We start from the raw sequence: 18,809 nt of genomic DNA on the forward strand, positions 1-18,809 counted from the left end.
TGATTATAATTTGTAGCTCTTCTTCTTCTAGGTATTGTTATAGTCCTTGTGCCCAAGTAATTCTTTTCTCTGGAGCTCTACTTAAACTTTCCCCTTGTTTTAAATTTCCCTTTTGGGAGAGTCAGTCCATGATATTTTCTCATTGAGTTCAGCATTTTCTTCTATCTAGTCATGTCTCTAGTCAATTTTTGGATAACGACTAAATGCTTGGGTCATACTTTTCAGTGGTGTAGTGTTGACCCTCCTTGGTCCTGTAAGTGGTGGCTAAAACTAGGTCTCATCTCCCACAGAATTCTTGGTTGTGAGCTCAGTTTCCTTGTGTTTCCACTTAGGCTTTGTCTTTAGCTCTTTCTCTGTTTCCTTACCTTACACAGTCCCAAATCTAGAGTTGACTTAGTTCTAATCAGATTTTGTCATTGGTGTTGGTTGTAAGTCTACTAAAGTGAGTAGCTTCAGCAAAGTTAGAGACTACAAAATAAATTCACTTACATCAGTAGCATTTCTATATAATAAAAAGCAACTTCCAAAAGGCAAAGCAAAAAAGAAGAATTCTATTCAAAATGACTACAAAATGCATCAGCTCTTAAGTACAGAAAATAGCTATGGATTCAATTGTAAAATATCCTTTTATGCATTAAGGAACAACTTGAATAGCTGGAGAAAATATTCAGTGCTTATTGTTGGGCTATGCTAGTATAATAAAAATGAAAATACTACCGAAGTTAATTTGCAATTTTAATATTCATATTTTCTTTAAGTGGAATAATTACATTCATGTATTGCAGTTTACTTTGCCATTCCCTACTTTATGAGCATTTACTTTTTTTATAGTTCTTTACTGCCACAAAAAGTGTTAGTATATTTTTTTTTGATATCTGTGAAGCACTCTTGTCAGTGATAGCCGTGGAATCTCTGGGTTAAAAGATTTGGATATTTTGTATCCTCCTCCCTCACTCTTGTTATTTGAATTAGTTCCAGAGATACTAGCTAAAGGAAAAGTTAAGAGAAAGACATTAAGGGTTTAAAGTTAGCCATAGTGGAGACAAAAACTGTCTGTTTGCTGGTGACATTATGATTTATTTACAAAATTCTAAGGAACCAATAAAGAAGCTAATCAACCCCATAAATAGCTTTGACAAAGTTGCAGGCTATAAAAGAAATCTTCAAAAATCAATAGCATCTACATATTAAAAGAAAAATCCAAAAGGCAATAATTGGAAGGCAAATCCCCTTTAAAGTTACTATAAAATGCATAAATTATTTGGGATCATATCACCACAGTATAATCAGTACTTGTATAAATTAAATTACAAAATACTCTGGAAAGAAATAAGAACAATTTAAATAGTTGGAGAAATAGCCAATGCTTATTGTTGGTCTGTTCCAATATAATAAAAATGACAATACAAAGTTAATTTTAATGCCATACCAAACTACCAAAGAGTTATTTGTAGAGCTAGATACAATAATAAAATTTATTTAGGACAAAAAAAATCTATAATATCAAAGAAAAATAATGAAAAAGAGTAGGAATGGAAAGAGAATGGCATTTTTAAACTTCAGACTGTACTAATACATCAGTAATCATCAGAACCGTTTGGTACTGGTTAGTTAGTAAATACAAAAACATATTATTAATGATTCAGACTAGACAAGAGATAATCCAAACTAATGAACTTAACCTGAAAACATAAGTGACTTAGGAAATAACACTCTTTGATAAGAATTGCTGGGGAAACCGGAATGCAAACTCACAATCAGTATCTTTGCCAACATCTGGTTTGGGCTTATCAGGGATTTAGGAAAGGATAGAGTAAACTCTAGATTTGAGATTGTGTAAGGGAAGGAATCAGAGAAAGAGCTAAGGACAAAGCCTAAATTGAGCCATAAGGAAACTGAGCCCACAGCCAAGAATTCTGTGGGAGGTGGGACTTAGTTTTAGCCACGACTTACTGGACCAAGCAGGGTCACTCTACACCATTCAAGAGTTTGAGGAGGAGGAGAGTCTGACCCAAGCATATAATAATTTTTATCCAGAAACAGACTGGAGATATGACAAGACAGAAGAAAATGCCAAACCAAGTGAGGAAATATTATGGAATAAGGGGAAAGTCTTAGTAGAGCTTCAGAGAAAAGAATCACTCGGGCAGAAATACTGCAACAGTACGTGGAAGAACAAGAGCTCAAAATATAATTTTAAATGAGTAGAGCTAAGATCAAAAGACTGGAAAGGAGAGGTAGCAGCTTATATCAGAAGATGATAAAAGTTTACCCAAGAATTGAGCTCCCTCAAAATTATAATGGGCCTATCAGAAAGCAATGAAGAAAATGCAAAGTTTATAGTGTTGTTTGTTTGTTTTTTAACTGACCTGAAAAAGTGATTCAGGAGAGGTAATCCAAGAATTATCCTCCTACCAGAAAATCATGACCGAAAACAAGCCTTGATATCATGCTTCAAGAAGTCATAGTAATCCCAAAGAGATCATAAAAATGGGAAAAGGACCTACATGTACAAAAATACTTATAGGAACTCTTTTTGTGGTGGCAAAGAGTTAGAAATTGAGGAGATGGCCATCAATTGGGGAATGGCTGAACAAGGTAAGAAATGCTGAACAGGCAGACTTCAGAAAAACCTGGAAAGACTTACATGGACTGATGATGAGTGAAATGAGCAGAACCAGGAGAACCGTTATACACAATAACAGCCATGTTGTGTGATGACTAACTTTGATAGACTTAGCTTTTCTCAGCAATGCAAAGGATCTAAGGCATCTCCAAAAGTCTCATGATGGAAAATGCCATCCACATCCAAAGAAAGAACTATGGAGTTTGAATGCAGATCAAAGCATACTATTTGCTATTTTTTTTCTTCTCTTTTGTTTCCTCTTTCTTGTGGTTCCTCCTATTGGTTCTAATTCTTCCTTACAGCATGACTGATGTGAAAATATGTTTAATAGGAATGTATATATAAAGCCTGTATCAGATTGTGTGTCGTCTTGGGGAAGGCGGGGGGGGGAGAAAAATTTAAAACTCAAAAGCTTATGAAAGTGATTGTTGATAAATCAAAATAAATTAATAAAAATTTTTTTAAAAGTCATAATAGAAAACTGCCTAGATAGATCTATTAGAACTAGTGGGCAAAGTGAAAAATAAGAATCCACTACTCAATCCCTGAAAAAACCCCAAAATGGGAACTGCCAGGAATATCTTGGCCAAAATTGATGCTTCAGGTCAAAGAATTAGTACAAGTAGCCAGAAAGAAAAAAAAAAAAGTAATGTATCAAAAAATGAATACCAAGATCACACAAAATTTTAGATCTACTAGATTGCTTGGGATATGATATTATAATAGACAAACAATAAAAGCTTGTAGCTAAAAAACAAATTGCCCTCCAAAACTGAGTATAACTTTGCTGTGAAAAAAAAGTTTTAATGGAATAGAGGACTTTCATGCATTTCTGATAAAAAGACCAGAGCAGCATAGAAATTTTGAAACACTAATAGAGAATTCAGGGGAAAACTAGAAAAGTAAATATATCTGAACATTGGAGAAACTTATATTCAAATAGATTAAAAAAAAACTTTCCTTAAATGTCTTCTAGGATTATAAATGGAGTAAAATAAGATTAACAGGGTCCTGGGCATGATTTTGTTCTGTTTTGAAGATCTTAATAGAAGGAACAAAAGGAAGTATATTAGGGAATAAAGCAGGAGGAAGAGAAAGAATCTTACTTTCTCACATAATAGTGGGACACTAGTTGGAAAATGGAGAAACATTTTGTGAGGGGGTTAGTGAGAAGAAAGCGTACCATGTAAACCTCTTTCTTCTGAACTGAACTGAGAAAGGTTCAATACACAGTTTGGAATAGAAATATATTAAACTCAATTGGGAAATAGGTGGTGACATAGGGAGGGTAAGATTGTTGAGGGATTAGTCATGGCAAACACACTCTAAGATCAGAGGACAGAGACTAAAGAGGAAAAAGAACAAAATCCTGTGATTTTGGGTGAGGTGAGAGAAAGAGAAGAGGGATAGCAATGCAAATACAGATCACTTCAGTTATAAATCAGTTGTGTTACTCAGAGTCCAGTTTCATCACCATCTTTTCTATAATAGATGAGGACAGGAGAAAAGAGATAAAAGTACAGGAAGAAAGATTGGAGGAAGATACATAGTTAACTGAGGAAGATGCACAGTTAACTCGTAACTGTGAACATGAATTTCATCGTCTTCATATTTGGAAGACAATTTCAGAATCTAACAAGAAACACTAGATATCAAAGGATTCATACAGAGTTTAACGAAGTGACTGGAATAAACTCTTATTAAACCTCGGGTTAACTCTACAGAACAGAGGTAGCTATTGTGGTCTCTGTTTCCTGTTTAAGACTTTTTCAGACTTCTTGGCCAGAAATTACCTGAAATTTTTTTTTTTTAGAAAATTTAGATATGATAACTCTCTGAAGAGGAACAGAAAGGGTGTGTATTTTTCAATTGTACATGTTGCATCTTAACAAAAATTGACCATAGATTAGGGCGTTAAAGCCTCACAAAAATGAGGAAAAGGAGAATTATTAAATGCATTCTTATTGATTGATACAATAAAAGTTTATTTAATAAAGGGAATTTGCAGAAAAATTAAAAAATAATTGGACACTATATACTTTGTTCCTAAGGAATTGGTGGGTCAAAGAATGAATAATAGAAACAGTAGAATATATTTTTTAGAAAATTGCAAAAGTGAGACACAGTATACCAACTCTTTTCAGATTTAGCTAAAGAATTTAGAGGGAAATATATGTCTCTCAGCATTCTTATCAAGAGAGAAATAAAATAACAATAAATGGGGGTATGTATCAAAAAAAAAAAACCTGAGAAAGCAACAAATAAATTAATAAAGTGGCAAAATAAAAGAAAAACCCCAACTAAACCCTAAATTAGAAATTTTGAAAATCAAAAATTAACAAATTTAAAAGCAAAAACCACTGAGTTGATAAAACTAGAATCAGATTTTAAGGTAGTAAAATTGAATAGTCTAATAAAAAAGAGAAGAAAACCATCTTTTAAAGTATCAAGGAAAATTCACAGTAATTGAAGACAAAGGAAACACTTAATAGTTATTTTACCCAAATATGTGCCAATAAAGTGAATTGCTTAGATTAAATAGATGATCATTTGCTAAAACATAAAATACCACGATTAACAGAACAAGAAGTAGGTTACTTTAATAATCTTTTTAACAGAAAAGGATAAGCCATAAATAATATTAATAATCTTTGTTGTTGCCTGTTAATAATAACAGATGACCTTCATGTAGTTCTAGGTTTGCAAAGCATTTATATATGTGTAAAATGAAGTGGGTGTGCTATTTTCATTTGAAGCCTGAGAGATAAAAAAGCCAGAACTAGTTGGATTAGCAAATTAATGTGGTGAAACCTTCAAAGAACATTGGATTATATACAGTATTTTATAAACTCTGGTAAAAATAGAAGTTGTTTTTCTAAACTACCTCCTTGTTCCTATGCCAATGAGAGACAAATCAATAAAAAGAGAAAAAACCCCAAGTTCTAAACTAGTGTATCACTAATGGTTTTTTAATAAAAGCATATTATGAAATATTATGAAAGAGGTTCCAAGATATATTAAAAACAGTATTTACTATGATCAAATAGAATTTACAGTAGGAATATAAAATTGAAACTAAACATGATAGCCCATATTAATAATAAAAATAACAAAAAACACATGGTTATATCCTTAGATATTTTAATGGAGCTTTTCACAATATAGTGTTTTTATTTAAAAATGCTAAAAAAGCAATGGAATAAATGAAATTTTCCCTGATATGGTAAATTGTAACTATCAGAATTCTAAGGCCAATATTACATTTACATTTAATGGAGAAAGTCTACATGCATTTCCATAATACCAAGGATAAAAACAAAAGCATGTCTTTCACAGCCATTATTATTTGATGTAGTAGCTAGAAAGACTAGCTATAGCAAAAAGACAAGAAAAAAAATTGACAGCATGAGCATGTTCATTGAGGGGGAAGAAACTATTGCTTTTTGCGGATAAGGTGATGGTTGATCCAAAGAATTCTAAAGACAACCACAATTAATTGAAAAAGCTGATAATTTTAGCTCTGTTGCAGGAGATAAAATAAACCCACAGATATCATTCTTTTTGTATATTACTAACCAAACTCAGCGGAAGAGAATGAGAAATTGCATTCAAAATATCTAATGAGTAATATACTAGGTTGTCTACTTCACAGTATATCCAGGTAATCCATGAGTACAACTATAAAACATTCTTTATTGAAGTAAAGGCAGAACTCAATAATTGGAGAAATATTAATTATTCATGGTTAAGCTTTGCCAATAAAACATGACATGACTAATTTTTCTTAGTGTCATACCATTCATATTACCAAAAAATTACTTTTTAAAGCTAGGGGGGAAAAAAAACCAGAATTTATTTGAAGGGAAATAATAAAAACAAAAACAGGAAGCATGAAAACCTAGCAATACCAGAACATAATTTATATTGCAAAGCATTTTGTCTCCACTTTTGTGTCCAACCTTAGTTTGTGGATTCCAACTTTGTCAAGCGGTTCCTTCCATACTCTTAAATAGGTTGGTCAGACTGTGTTTGGTTCTGTCCTCACTATCATCTGGGTGCCATTGTTCCTGCTGTTCTAAATATAATGGCTAAGACTAAGGCCTGCTCTCTATATCTTGAATAGTCCTAAAAAGAGAATTGATGCTGTCCAATGCTGTAGTCCAAACAGGTTCCAACCAGAGGTAATCACTTGAATTAGTAGCAAATATCCTGTAAGAGTCGAGGTTTTTTGTTAGCTCTGTCTCTTGCTCTTACTTCAACATTGGCTGCCTGAACACTTGTCTCCTTCCTACTGTGGTGGACTTTATTTTGTCTCTGACTCCTGATGTGTCTCTGGCAGAGGGATGCAGCTCCTCTCTTTGATTGTCTCCTCTCAGAGCATACAAAAGCTTACATCAGTCTTGTGCAAATCCTGGAATGAATGGAGATACTTGGTACCATTTTACTTTGTGGTTTGTTTGTTTTTTAAATCACTGTTTCTTCTTGTGCATTTTTAGAACTTTATTGGCATGTTTATAGGAGATCTGGACTCATTGGAGTCATATCAGTCAGTCAGTGAACAATCACTTAGTAAGTACCTACTGTGTGCCAGGCACTATCCTATGCAGTGGGGTTTTGAAGAAAAGGAAAAACATGATCTGTGCCCTCAAAGATCTCACGTTCTAATGGGGGAGAGAGTATGCAAACAGCTATATACAAGTAAGATATAGACAAGATAAATTGGAAGTAATCTCAGTAGGCAGGCACTGAAGTTTAAATGAACTGGGAAAGGTTTCTTGCAGAAGGTGAATTTGACATAAGTCTTTAAGGAAGTCAGGAAGAGAAAGAAAAAGAGCCAGTAAAAAGGTATGGATTTGAAAGGTGGCATGTCGTGTACAAAGAACAGTAAGTAAGTAAGTAGGCCAGTGTAACTAGATGGTAGAGTACACGGAGGGGAGTATACTGTAAGAAGACTGGAAAGATAGGAAAGGCCTAGGTTGTGAAGAGACTCAAAAGATTTTGTATTTTGTCCTGGAGGTGATAGCCACTCATTTTGATTGAGCAGGAGGGAGTGGCATGGTCAGACCCGTACTAACCGTGATCATTTTGGCAGCTGAAAGGAAGATGAACTAGAATAGGGAGAAACTTGAAGCAGGGAGACAAACCAGCAGGGTATTGTAATCATCAAGGTATGAGGTGATGAGACCTGATCCAGGGTAGTGTTTGTGTGAATGAATAAATGGTGATGTATATGAGAGATGTTGTAAAGGTAGGAACTACATGACTTGGCATTATATTGGATATATAAACCTGAGGGATGAAGAGTTGAGAATGGGTAATGGGAGGGATTGTGATACCCTTCAAAAATAATTGAGAAGTTAGAAAGAGGGGAAGATTTAGTTTAATGAATTTATTTTGGACATAATGAATTTAAGATAATTATGTTATAATCACTTTGAGATGTCCAAAGGGAAATTTGTGATGCAAAGCTATACACCTCAGAAGAGAGATTATGAATAGATATATAGAACTGGGAAGCATCTGCATAAAAAGGATAAGTGAATCACTATGAGGTGAGGTGATCACTGAGCAAAATAGTATAGAGAGAAAAGAAAGAGGGTGCATGACTGAATGTTGGGAGATACCCATGGTTTGTGGATGTCACTTGCATGAAGAATAAGCAAAGGTAGACTTAAAAGAGTCAGACAGGAAGGAGGAAAATTGAAAGATAGCAATGTTGTGAAAGCTTGGAGAGAAAAGTAACCAGAAGATATTGAATGACACTGTCAATGACTCTTCAGGGTAAAGAAGGACAAAAATTCAGAAAAGGCCATTAGATTGGCAATTAAGAGGTCATTAGTGATGTTGGGCTAAGCAGTTTCAGTCTAATGATGAGATTAGAAACCAGATTGTAATGGGTTTAGAATCAATTGAGAGGAAATGACATTTTCTCAGTCCTCATTCTCTTTGATCTTTCTGCAGCCTTTGACTTTATTGATCACCGTTTCTTCATCCACACTCTTTTCTCTCTTATTTTTCAAGACACCACTTTTTCTTGATTTTCCTCCTACCTGTCTGACCATTCCTTCCTAATCTCCTCTCTAGATCCTCATCAAGATCATGTCCTGTAGCTGTCACAGAATTCTGTCCTGGACTCTTTTCCTCCTATACTGCTTCACTTGGTGATCTCATCAGCATCCATAGATATAATTACTATCTGTATGCTGATGATTCTCAGGTCTACCTATTCTGGCCCTCCCTCTTCTGACCTTTAATCTTGCATCTCCAGGTGTTTTTCAAACCTCTCAAACTGGATGTCCAATAAACATTTTAATTAAACATGTGCAAAACAGAACTCATTATCTTTCCCCCCTAAACTCTCCCCTCTCCTAACTTCCCTATTACCATAGAGGGCAGCATCCTCCCAGTCTCTCATGCTCACAACCTCGGAGTCATCTTGGGTGTCTCACTATTTCTCACCCACCATATCCAATCTCTTGCCAAAGCCTGTCCATTTCACCTTTTGCAAATCTCTCAACCACACCCTTTTCTTTCTTCTAACACTGCCACAACTTTGAACCTCATCATCTCACTTCTGGACTATTGCAGCAGCCTACTGGATGGGTCTGCCTGCCTCAAGTCTCTTGCCATGCAGTCTACCTTCCTGTCAACCACTAAAGTGTTTTCTCGAAAGCGTAGATCTGACCATGTCAACCCGTATCTAGTAAACTCTGGTGGCTCCTTATTGCCTCGAGATTCAAATGCAAAATCCTGAGTTTGGCATTCAAAAACCCTTTATAACTTAGCCCCCACCTACTCACTACACACTACATACTCTCTCCTGGTCGGTGACACTGACTCCTTCCTGTTCCACAAACAAGATACTCTTTATCTTTCAGCTCAGGGCATTTTCTCTGACTGCCCTCTATGCTTGGAATGTTATCCCTCCTCATCTCCACCTATGGGCTTCCCTTGCTTTTTTAGTACCACCTAAAATCCCCTCTTGTATAGCAGGTCTGCACAACCTGTGGCCAGCCAAAGGATTTCAGGTGGCCTGTGAAAAATGTAGAGGAAAACATCATCTGCGTTTTTGGCTGGCTGCTTATGGCCCATGGACTGCAGGTTATGCAGGCCTGTTCTATAGGGGAGCCTTTTCTATCCTCTTTTAATTTTAGTGCTTTCTTTCTTTTAACTTCTTCCTACTTATTCTGTATATAGCTTGTTTGTATTTATTTGTTTGTTGTCTTATGAGCTCTTTGAGAACAGGGACTATCTTTTACTTCTTTTTGTATCCTCAACACTTGGCACATTGCCTGGTACATAGAAAGCAATTAATAAATATTTATTGACTGAATGACTGACTGACAAGAATGGAAGTAGGGGCACCAATTATAGATGGCTTTCTCAAGAAGTTTACCTGATCAGAATAATTTTTACAACCAGTGTCTCTGATAAAGGCCTTATTTCTAAAATATATAGAGAACTGAGTCAAATTTATAAGAATACAAGTCATTCCCCAGTTGATAAATGGTCAGAGGATATGAACAGGTAGTTTTCAGATGAAGAAATTAAAGATATATATAGTCACATGAAAATATGCTCTAAATCGCTATTGATTAGAGAAATGCAAATCAAGACGACTCTTAGGTACCGCATCACACCCATCAGATTGGCTAACATGACAAAACAGGAAAATGATAGATGTTGGAGAAGATGTGGGAAAATTAGAATACTAATGCATTGTTGGTGGAGTTGTGAACTGATCTTTCTGGAGAGCAGTTTGAAACTATGCCCAAAGGGGTATCAAACTATGCATACCTTTTGCAATACCACTTCTTGGGCTGTATCCCAAAGAGATCACACAAATGTACAAAGGACCCACATGTACAAAAATATTTATAGCAGCTCTTTTTGTGGTGGCCAAGAATTGGAAATTGAGGGGCTGGCTATCAGTTGGGGAATGACTAAACAAGTTGTGGTATGTGAATGTATATGAATGTAATGGAATGTTATTGTACTATAAGAAATGAGGAGCAAGTGGACTTAAGAAAAATCTGGAAAGACTTGTATGAACTGATGCTGAGTGAAGTGAGCAGAACCAGGAGAACATTGTACACAGTAACAGCCACATTGTGCATGACTAACTTTGATAGACTTAGCACTTCTCAGCAATGAAAGGATCTAAGACAACTCATGATGAAAGATGCTATCCACATCCAGAAAAAGAACTACAGAGTCTGAATGCAGATCAAAGCATACTATTTGCTCGTTTTTTGGTTTGTTTTGTTTCTTTTTTGTGGTTCTTCCCATTGGTTCCAATTCTTTACAATATAGAAATATGTTTGACATGAATGTATGTATAGAGCCTGTATCAGATTGCACACCATCTTGGGAAGGGGGGAAAAAAGGGAGGGGGAGAAAATTTAAAACTCAAAATCTTATGGAAGTGAATGTTGAAAACTAAAAATAAATAAATTAATTAATTAAAAAAAGTTTAGCCGAGAAGAGATAGGATGATAGCTAGCAGATATGGTAAGATTAATTGTGATTTATTTTTTTAAAGAATGAAAGATATTGGAGTGCTTGTAATCAGCCAGTAGATAGGGAGATAGGTTTAAGGAGTGTAACAGAGGAAGAAAAATGTTGTAGCAAGGGTGAAAGCAAAGATTAATATTGAGGGATTTGCCTTGGCAAGAAGGGTCACCTCTTCATGAGGGACAGGGATGACAGAAGAGATAGTGAGAGAAGATAATGTGACAGAAGAGGGAGCTCTTGTTGGATGACCCCATTTATTTTTGGTGAAATATGTCAGGGTCCTCAGCTGAGAGGATAGGAGGAAGAGGCTTTGGGAGACTTGAGCAGAGATGAAAAGATTTGGGATATCCATTGTGATGAGTGGGAAATGACAATTCAAGACATGTAAAAGGATTACCTTGCTACAGTGAGAACCTTGTTAAAATTATGTAACATAAATTTGTGGTGTACTCAGTTATGACTGAACTTTATTCAGCTCTGTTCAGCTGCATATAAATAAGGGTGTGAAGGTGATGCTGGTAGTAATCCAAGGTTTGGGTTTGTTAAGGTGTAATTGGTGATGGAACATGGAGCAAGGAGTTTGAGTACAGAGAGTAGTATAGAACTGATTCATCAAGACAAGGTAGGGAAAGGAGGAGAATATATCTACTTGCAGGAGTGATGGGCAGCCTTGTAAAGAACTGAAAGATGGAGAAACTGGAGGTCATAGTGGAGGACAAAGAGCAGTGTTAAAGATTGTAAGGCACAGGTAAAAGTGTAATCATAGACAGTTATGGTTGTAGACAATCCTTGTTTTCCATAAATTCACATTACACAAATTTGACTTCATGTAAAGGATTCTGAAACCCACATTCTAAAAAGTCATGTATGTTAACTTTACTGTTCTCTCTCTCTCTCTGCCCCTTGGGTCGGCACTGTGTAGCCCCCCCCCCCAAAAAAAAACCCTTTAAAAAAAAACCTAAGTCAAAACAGAAGGACAGGAAGAGAGACTGCTGCTGATGCCAAATTGGGGCTTTGCTTTGGGACCTCCCATACAGAAAGGAGACCTTTTCCCTTCTCTGCTCACCTACCCACCCATCTGGCCCCATGTGTCTGTTTTCCATTCATCAGTGCTTGGGTACCATGTGTTTACTCCCAGTTCCTGCATATCATCTATCCTCTCTTGTGTCCATGTCTGGCCTGTAACTCCCCCACCCCATATTCTCCCTCTTGGTTCCAGCCAGGCCCTCACATGGCTGAAACCAGCCTCTCTTCTCACTTCTCTTTCCCTAGCCCCCAATTGTCCTTGAACTGTGTGCTGGTCCCCTTCCTGTCTCCCTTCCCCCTTCCCCTTTCCTATATCCGTGGGCAAATCTTTGTTACATAAAAACCATGGGCAAATTTATTTTATGTAAAAAAAGGTCTGCGGCCTTAGTAAAGTGAGAACTGTAGATAAGGGAATTTTAGAATTCATAAAGATGGAGTTGAAACTCTTATAGTTAATGACATATCCACACTTAAGGGTATGATAGTCAATCCTTATGTATAGTTAAGGCAGAGTAGAAAATGTCATAGGAAGTGAGTAGATTGAGTAACTGAGAACTTGGGGTATTTGAGGGAGTATTCATGTTGAAGTATCCCAACATGGGATCAGGATTTGGAAAGAGGTGGGTGTTGAGAAATACTGTTAAGCATGCACTGAATGAATTGAGGAAGAAAGAAAGGTGACCCAGGAGTTGCGAGGGAGCTCAATATGTAAGAGACAAGAAAACGTGTTATTGAGTGACAAATTTGAATATCATGAACCTCAAAGGAAGAGAGGTTGCTCAGTAATCATGGTAGAAGGAAAGTTTGAAGGGGCAGTGAGATGCAAGCAATATTCCAACTCCTGCAACAAGACCAATGACTATTCAGTGAAGACCAGCAGAATGTGGAAGTGTAGCCAAACTGGAAAGAATGGCCAGTAATTTATTGTTTTATGGTAGTTCTTATTTCCATTTACAGTGTCGTAATCATTGTGAATATTGTTTTCTTAGCTCTTTACCATTCATCAGTTAATGTCTTTCTGTATTCATTGTATTTGTAGTTTCTTATAGCACAGAAATATTTCATTACACCCATATACCATAATTTATTTAGCCCTTCTGCGGTTGATGAGCAGCCACTTTGCTTCCAATTCTTTTCTACCACAAAAAGTGATGCCATAAATATTTTGCTGTATATGGGTACTCCCATTATCAATGACCTCCTAGTTTAAGTCTAATGGTAGATTCTCTGAGTTAAAGAGCATGGGCAATTTAGTAACTTTATTTGCATAGGTCCAAATTGCTCTCCAAAATGATTGCACTAATTCACATTTTTACCAACAATGTATTCATGAGTCAATCTCTTCCAACCTTAACCTGTCCAACCCCTCCAACACTAACTGTTCCCGTGTTTTGTTGTCTTTGCCCATTTGTTGGATATGAGGTAAAACCTCAGGATTATTTTGATGTGCATTTCTCTTTGTTAGTGATTTTGATTTGGACCATTTTTTACATGGTTCTTAATGGCTTGTGAATCTTCTTTTGAGAACTGTTTGTTCATATTCTTTGACTACTTAGTAATCAGGCAGTGATATTTGTTAAAAATGTTCATTTCTAAACAGAATGTATCTCCTCGATTTGACAATAACTTAAAGTAATGAAAAAAAGCAATTTTTTTATCCTATTCCAAAGTACTTAGAACCTTATAATATCTTGCTATTCAAATGAGTCATCTCAAGTAATTGGTACATTTTGATAAATATAACAGTGTTTGTTTTAGAAGTAGGCCTTAATCCAAATTTACTCCATGATAACATGCTGTGTCTCAATGAAATTGTTACCTCCTTAAATATAGGCTTGCTAGAATTAATTTCTTACTTTGGATGTCATAAATCAGATCTCATTTATTCTTTTAAATGCATTAAATCATTGTTTTCACTATACTTCAACTAAAGGATTTTCTGCTGTTAAGTCACTGAAGTTTTTGAAGAGATGTTAAACATTATATCTGTATTTTATTTATTTAAAGGGTAATGCTTTTTTCCCCAAAATTTAGAAGAAATATGATTTCTGGTTCATAGATTAGTGAAAATTAAACCTTTTTATTTATATCTTCAGGCAACAGGAAAGGATAAACTCACAGAGGGAAGAGATAGAGAGACAAAGAAAAATGTTAGCAAAACGAAAACCTCCTGCAATGGGACAGACCCCTCCAGCAAACAATGAGCAAAAACAACGCAAAAGCAAGACCAACGGAGCTGAAAATGAAACGTATGTTGAATGTTTATGAATTTTTGCCTTCAGAGCTAAAATAGCTGCTTTAATTCATACTATCTTTGGGGAATTTTTATAAGTGATGAAACTTCATCACTAGAGCAACTGAGAATTAGAATTAGAATAGAAGTTTTCTTTTTTTCTTGATTGGCTGAGCTCATACAAAAATTAACTTTCATTAAGGTGATTGTGTCAAAAGGTTGTAATATGTATTATCTTGTCAGTCATTTTTTATCGTCAGTGACTTGTCAGTCACTTTTATGAAGTATAGGTATATGCACGACATATACAAATCAAATGCAAAGAAGCCTGGGAAGGGAAGGTGCTAACAGCTCTTAGGGGATCAGGAAAAGAGAAAAGAGCAAGGGACTCAAGAATAAAGTATGAACAAGGAATTCAAGAGAGAAAGAAATTTGTAGTTTAAAGTTGGACTGGTTCACTTAAGGGTCAAGATTGGGAAGGGAGGAAAGTGTAGCCAGAGCAGGTATGATGGCCTAGATGAGAACCTGAGAGGTATAGGGCTTAGAGTGTAGAGTGAGTATGAATAACAACTTTAAGAGGTCCAGAGGGAGAGATGGAATGAAGATTGTAATGAGATAAAGTTCAAAATTCTTAATCATGGAAGTAGACCACATGTGCATGAAAGGTTTGACAGTCCCTGTGTGTAGCTGAAGTAGAATGGTGGATTGGGTCATGGATCAGTTTTCTATTAAGAAGAAAGACACCGTAATGTCCACTCTTCTAATTGTGTTGATGACACAAAGAAGTCAAACAATATGAGGACAGTTTCCTCTGCAGAATTTCCCTGTGTCTGTGAAAGCACCACCATTCTTCTCATCTCCCAGGTTCACAACTTCTGTGTTCCTCAATTCTTCTACTCACATGCCCAGTCTGTTTTCAGATCTTGTTTCTACTTCCATAACATCTCTCACATCTGGCCCCTTTCCTCACTATGCATAACCACCACATTAGTTCAGGCCCCAATCTCCTCTCTCCTGGACATTATAGTTGTTTCTTAAAGTGTCTCCCCACCCTGGTCTATCCCCAACATAGCTACTAGTAATTTCCTCCATTCTTCACACAAAACACTTCATCATCTCCTGTCTCTGTGCCTTTGCACTGGCCATCCCCTATGCCTAGAACTGTAATTCCCTCCTAACCTCTGACTCATGAAATCCCCCCCTTACTTCAGAATGTAGTTTATATTCCATCTTCTACATGATGACATTCCCAGTTCCCCCAACTGCTAGTGGCCTTGTATTTAAGTAACTTGTTTACATTTTGTTTCCTTCCTGTAGAATGTAAAGTTCTCAAGAGCAGGAGCTGTTTTGCTCTTTAAAATATCTGTTGCCTTGAATAATAACTGGCACACAGTAGGCTCAATGAAAGTTTATTTGATTGATGATGCTACATCATTTTAATATTGGCCTCCTGTCAGAGTAACAAGTTTTCATTAACAGTGTCAAATCACTTTCTTAAAGTTGGTATGCTTTGTCTCAGCATTAGTTCTCTAAAACTCTAAACCAGTTATTTTTGTCACTTTAATCTGACCATTTTTTCCCCTTTGTGGTTTGTTTTGTGATATAGGGCCCACTATCCAAGATTTTATTTTCAGTATTTTAGTTAAATATTATTAAATATTGATTAATAGAACTGACTGGCTCAAGAACAATAAAACGGACTTAAAGTGGTTTCTTTGTCCCAGAACATTAATTGGGATTCAGCTCAGGTCACCATGATGGGGAAGCAGTTGCCATTTGGGCTCCTATGAAATCTAGGCAGGAGGGCCTTTCATGCATGCATGCATTCATTCATTCATTCATTCATCCATCCATCCATCCATCCATCCATTTATTTATTTACATATTTATTTATAATGATTTAGTATTTTATTTCCCCTGCAATTGCATATAAAGACACTTTTCAGCATTCTTTACTCAAAATTTTGAGTTCCAAATTCTCTCCCTCCACCCCTCATTAGAAGGCAGGCAATTTGATGTAGGTTATACATGTGCAGTCATGCAAAACATAGTTCCATGGTAGTCATGTTATGAAAGAAAACACAGACCAAAAAAAAAAAAAAGTAAAGAAAAAATATACTTTGATCTACATTCAGACTCCATCAGTTCTTTCTCTGGAGGTGGATAGCATTTTTCATCATAAGTCCTGGATCATTATATTGCTGAGAATAGCTAAGTAATTCATAGTTTATTATCGTACAATATTGTTGTTACTGTGTACAGTGTTCTTCTGATTCTTTTCATTTCACTTTGCATCAGTTCACATAAGTCTTTCCAGGTTTTTCTGAGAGCATCCAGCTCATCATTTCTTATTGCACAATAGTATTCCATCACAGTTACATACAACAACTTGTTCAGCCATTCCCCAGTTGATGGACATTCCCCTCAATTTCTGATTCTTTGCCGCCACTGAGCTGTTATAAACATTTTTGTATATACAGGTCTTTTTCCTTTTTGCTTTTTATCTCTTTGGAACACAGACATAGTAGTGATAGGACTGGGTCAAAGGATATACACAGTGTTATAGCCTTTGGACATAATTCCAAATTGCTCTCCAGAATGGTTGGATTAGTATATAACTTCATCAACAGTACATTAGTGTCCCTATTTTTCCACATCCCTCCAACATTTGTCATTTTCTGTTACTGTCATACTACTCAATCTGTTAGTTGTGGGGTGGTACCTCAGAGTTTTTTAAATTTCCATTTCTCTAATCAGTAGTGATTTAGAGCATGTTTTCATATGATTATAAATAACTTTGATTACTTGGTCTGAAAATTGCCTGTTCATATCATTTGACCATTTATCAACTGAGGAATGGCTCTTATTTTTTATAAAATTGACTAAGTTCTCTGTATATTTGAGAAATGAAGTCTTTTTTTTTTTTTTTTTTTTGGCTCAGGCAGTGGGGTTAAGTGACTTGCCCTGGGTCACAGAGCTAGTAAGTGTTATGTGTCTGAGGCCGGATTTGAACTCAGGTCCGCCTGAATCCAGGGCTGGTGCTGTATCCACTGCGCCACCTAGCTGCTCTGAAATGTCTTTATCAGAGAAACTTGCATTGTAAAGTTTTTTTTCTTAGTTATAATTATTAACTGTGTGTCCTCTTCCATTCTGTTTTCCCCCCACTATTTATCCTACTCTCTACTTTCACCCTGTCCATCCTCAAAAGTGTTTTACTTCTGTCTTTTTCCTACCCCAATTCAGGCTCCCTTCTATCACCACCCCTTTCTCTTTTCTCCTCCCCCTATTTTCTTCGGTGAACTTTTGTACCTCCTTTTCCATTTGGCCAGTTCTACTTTTTAAGGAGTTCTTTTCTTCAGTGAGTGTTTGTACCTCCCATTTGTCCACTTCTTCTTTTCAAGGCATTCTTCTCCTCATTGGATTTTTGTGCCTCTTTTACCATGTGGTGTGTTCTACGTTTTTTTGTTTGTTTTTTGGGTTTTTTTGTTTGTTTTTTAATTTTTTTATTTTTAGGCATTTGGGATTAAATGACTTGCCCAGGGTCACACAGCTCGTAAGTGTCAAGTGTTTGGTCTGAAGCCGCATTTGAACTCAGGTCCTCCTGACTTCAGGGCCAGTGCTCTGTCCACTGCGCCACCTAACTGCCCCCATCTTCTGTTTTTTAAGGAGTTATTTTCTTCACAATTTTTTGTGCCTCCTTTGCCAAGCTGTTGACTCTTTTTGTGTGAATTTCTTGCATCGCTCTTATTTCTCTTCCTAATTTTTCCTCTACCTCTAACTGAATTCCTACCATAAGTCATTGTTATTCTTTCCTTGTTTCATACCTGTGGCAGACTCAGTTTTCAGTTTTGCCCCTTTACCAGCATGAACTCCACTTGTAATTGTGTGTCCTATTAGCTTGGTTGAAAATATTTGTTTTTTGTACAGTCTTTTTAGTTGTAAATTAACTATTTCTCCCCCTCCCATCTACAACCTTCTCACATTGAACAAAGCTAAAAAGGAAAGTGAAACCGTCATGACAAATATATGTAGCTAAACAAAACAATGTCAGCCATGCCCAAAAATGTCTCATTCTGTAATATTAGTTCACCACACCTTTTTTAGGAGGTGGGTAGCATGCTTCATCTTTGGCCTTCTGGAATTATGGTTTGTCAAGTGCATTGATTAGAGTTCTCAAGTCTTTCAGTTTTGCTTTTCTGTATGATATTGTTATTGTATAAATAGTTTTCCTAGTTCTCTTCATACAACCCTTCATCACTTCATATTGGCCTTACCATTTTTCCCTAAAACCTTGTCATTTTTTATGGATGCAGTAATAATATTCCATTAGATTCATATACCATAATTCATTTAGCTGTCTAAGACTGAACCACTGAACTGTGTATGTTTGCCACGTTAATATATGACTTT

At 36.1% G+C, this 18,809-nt stretch overlaps 1 protein-coding gene across 3 annotated transcripts in view; it reads left to right on the top strand.

Annotated features, from left to right (window-relative positions):
- TLK2 (tousled like kinase 2) overlaps nucleotides 1–18,809 on the top strand; it is a 168,750-nt gene that overhangs the window by 104,392 nt on the left and 45,549 nt on the right. For all 3 annotated transcript variants that reach the window (XM_027872944.1, XM_027872946.1, XM_027872945.1), the window contains one exon: nucleotides 14,263–14,415. In XM_027872944.1, coding sequence (XP_027728745.1) covers nucleotides 14,263–14,415 — 153 coding nt within the window. The remainder of the gene's footprint in view (nucleotides 1–14,262; nucleotides 14,416–18,809) is intronic.

Source organism: Vombatus ursinus, unplaced genomic scaffold, assembly GCF_900497805.2.
Source record: "Vombatus ursinus unplaced genomic scaffold, bare-nosed wombat genome assembly UNPS02014801.1, whole genome shotgun sequence".
NCBI lineage: Eukaryota > Metazoa > Chordata > Mammalia > Diprotodontia > Vombatidae > Vombatus > Vombatus ursinus.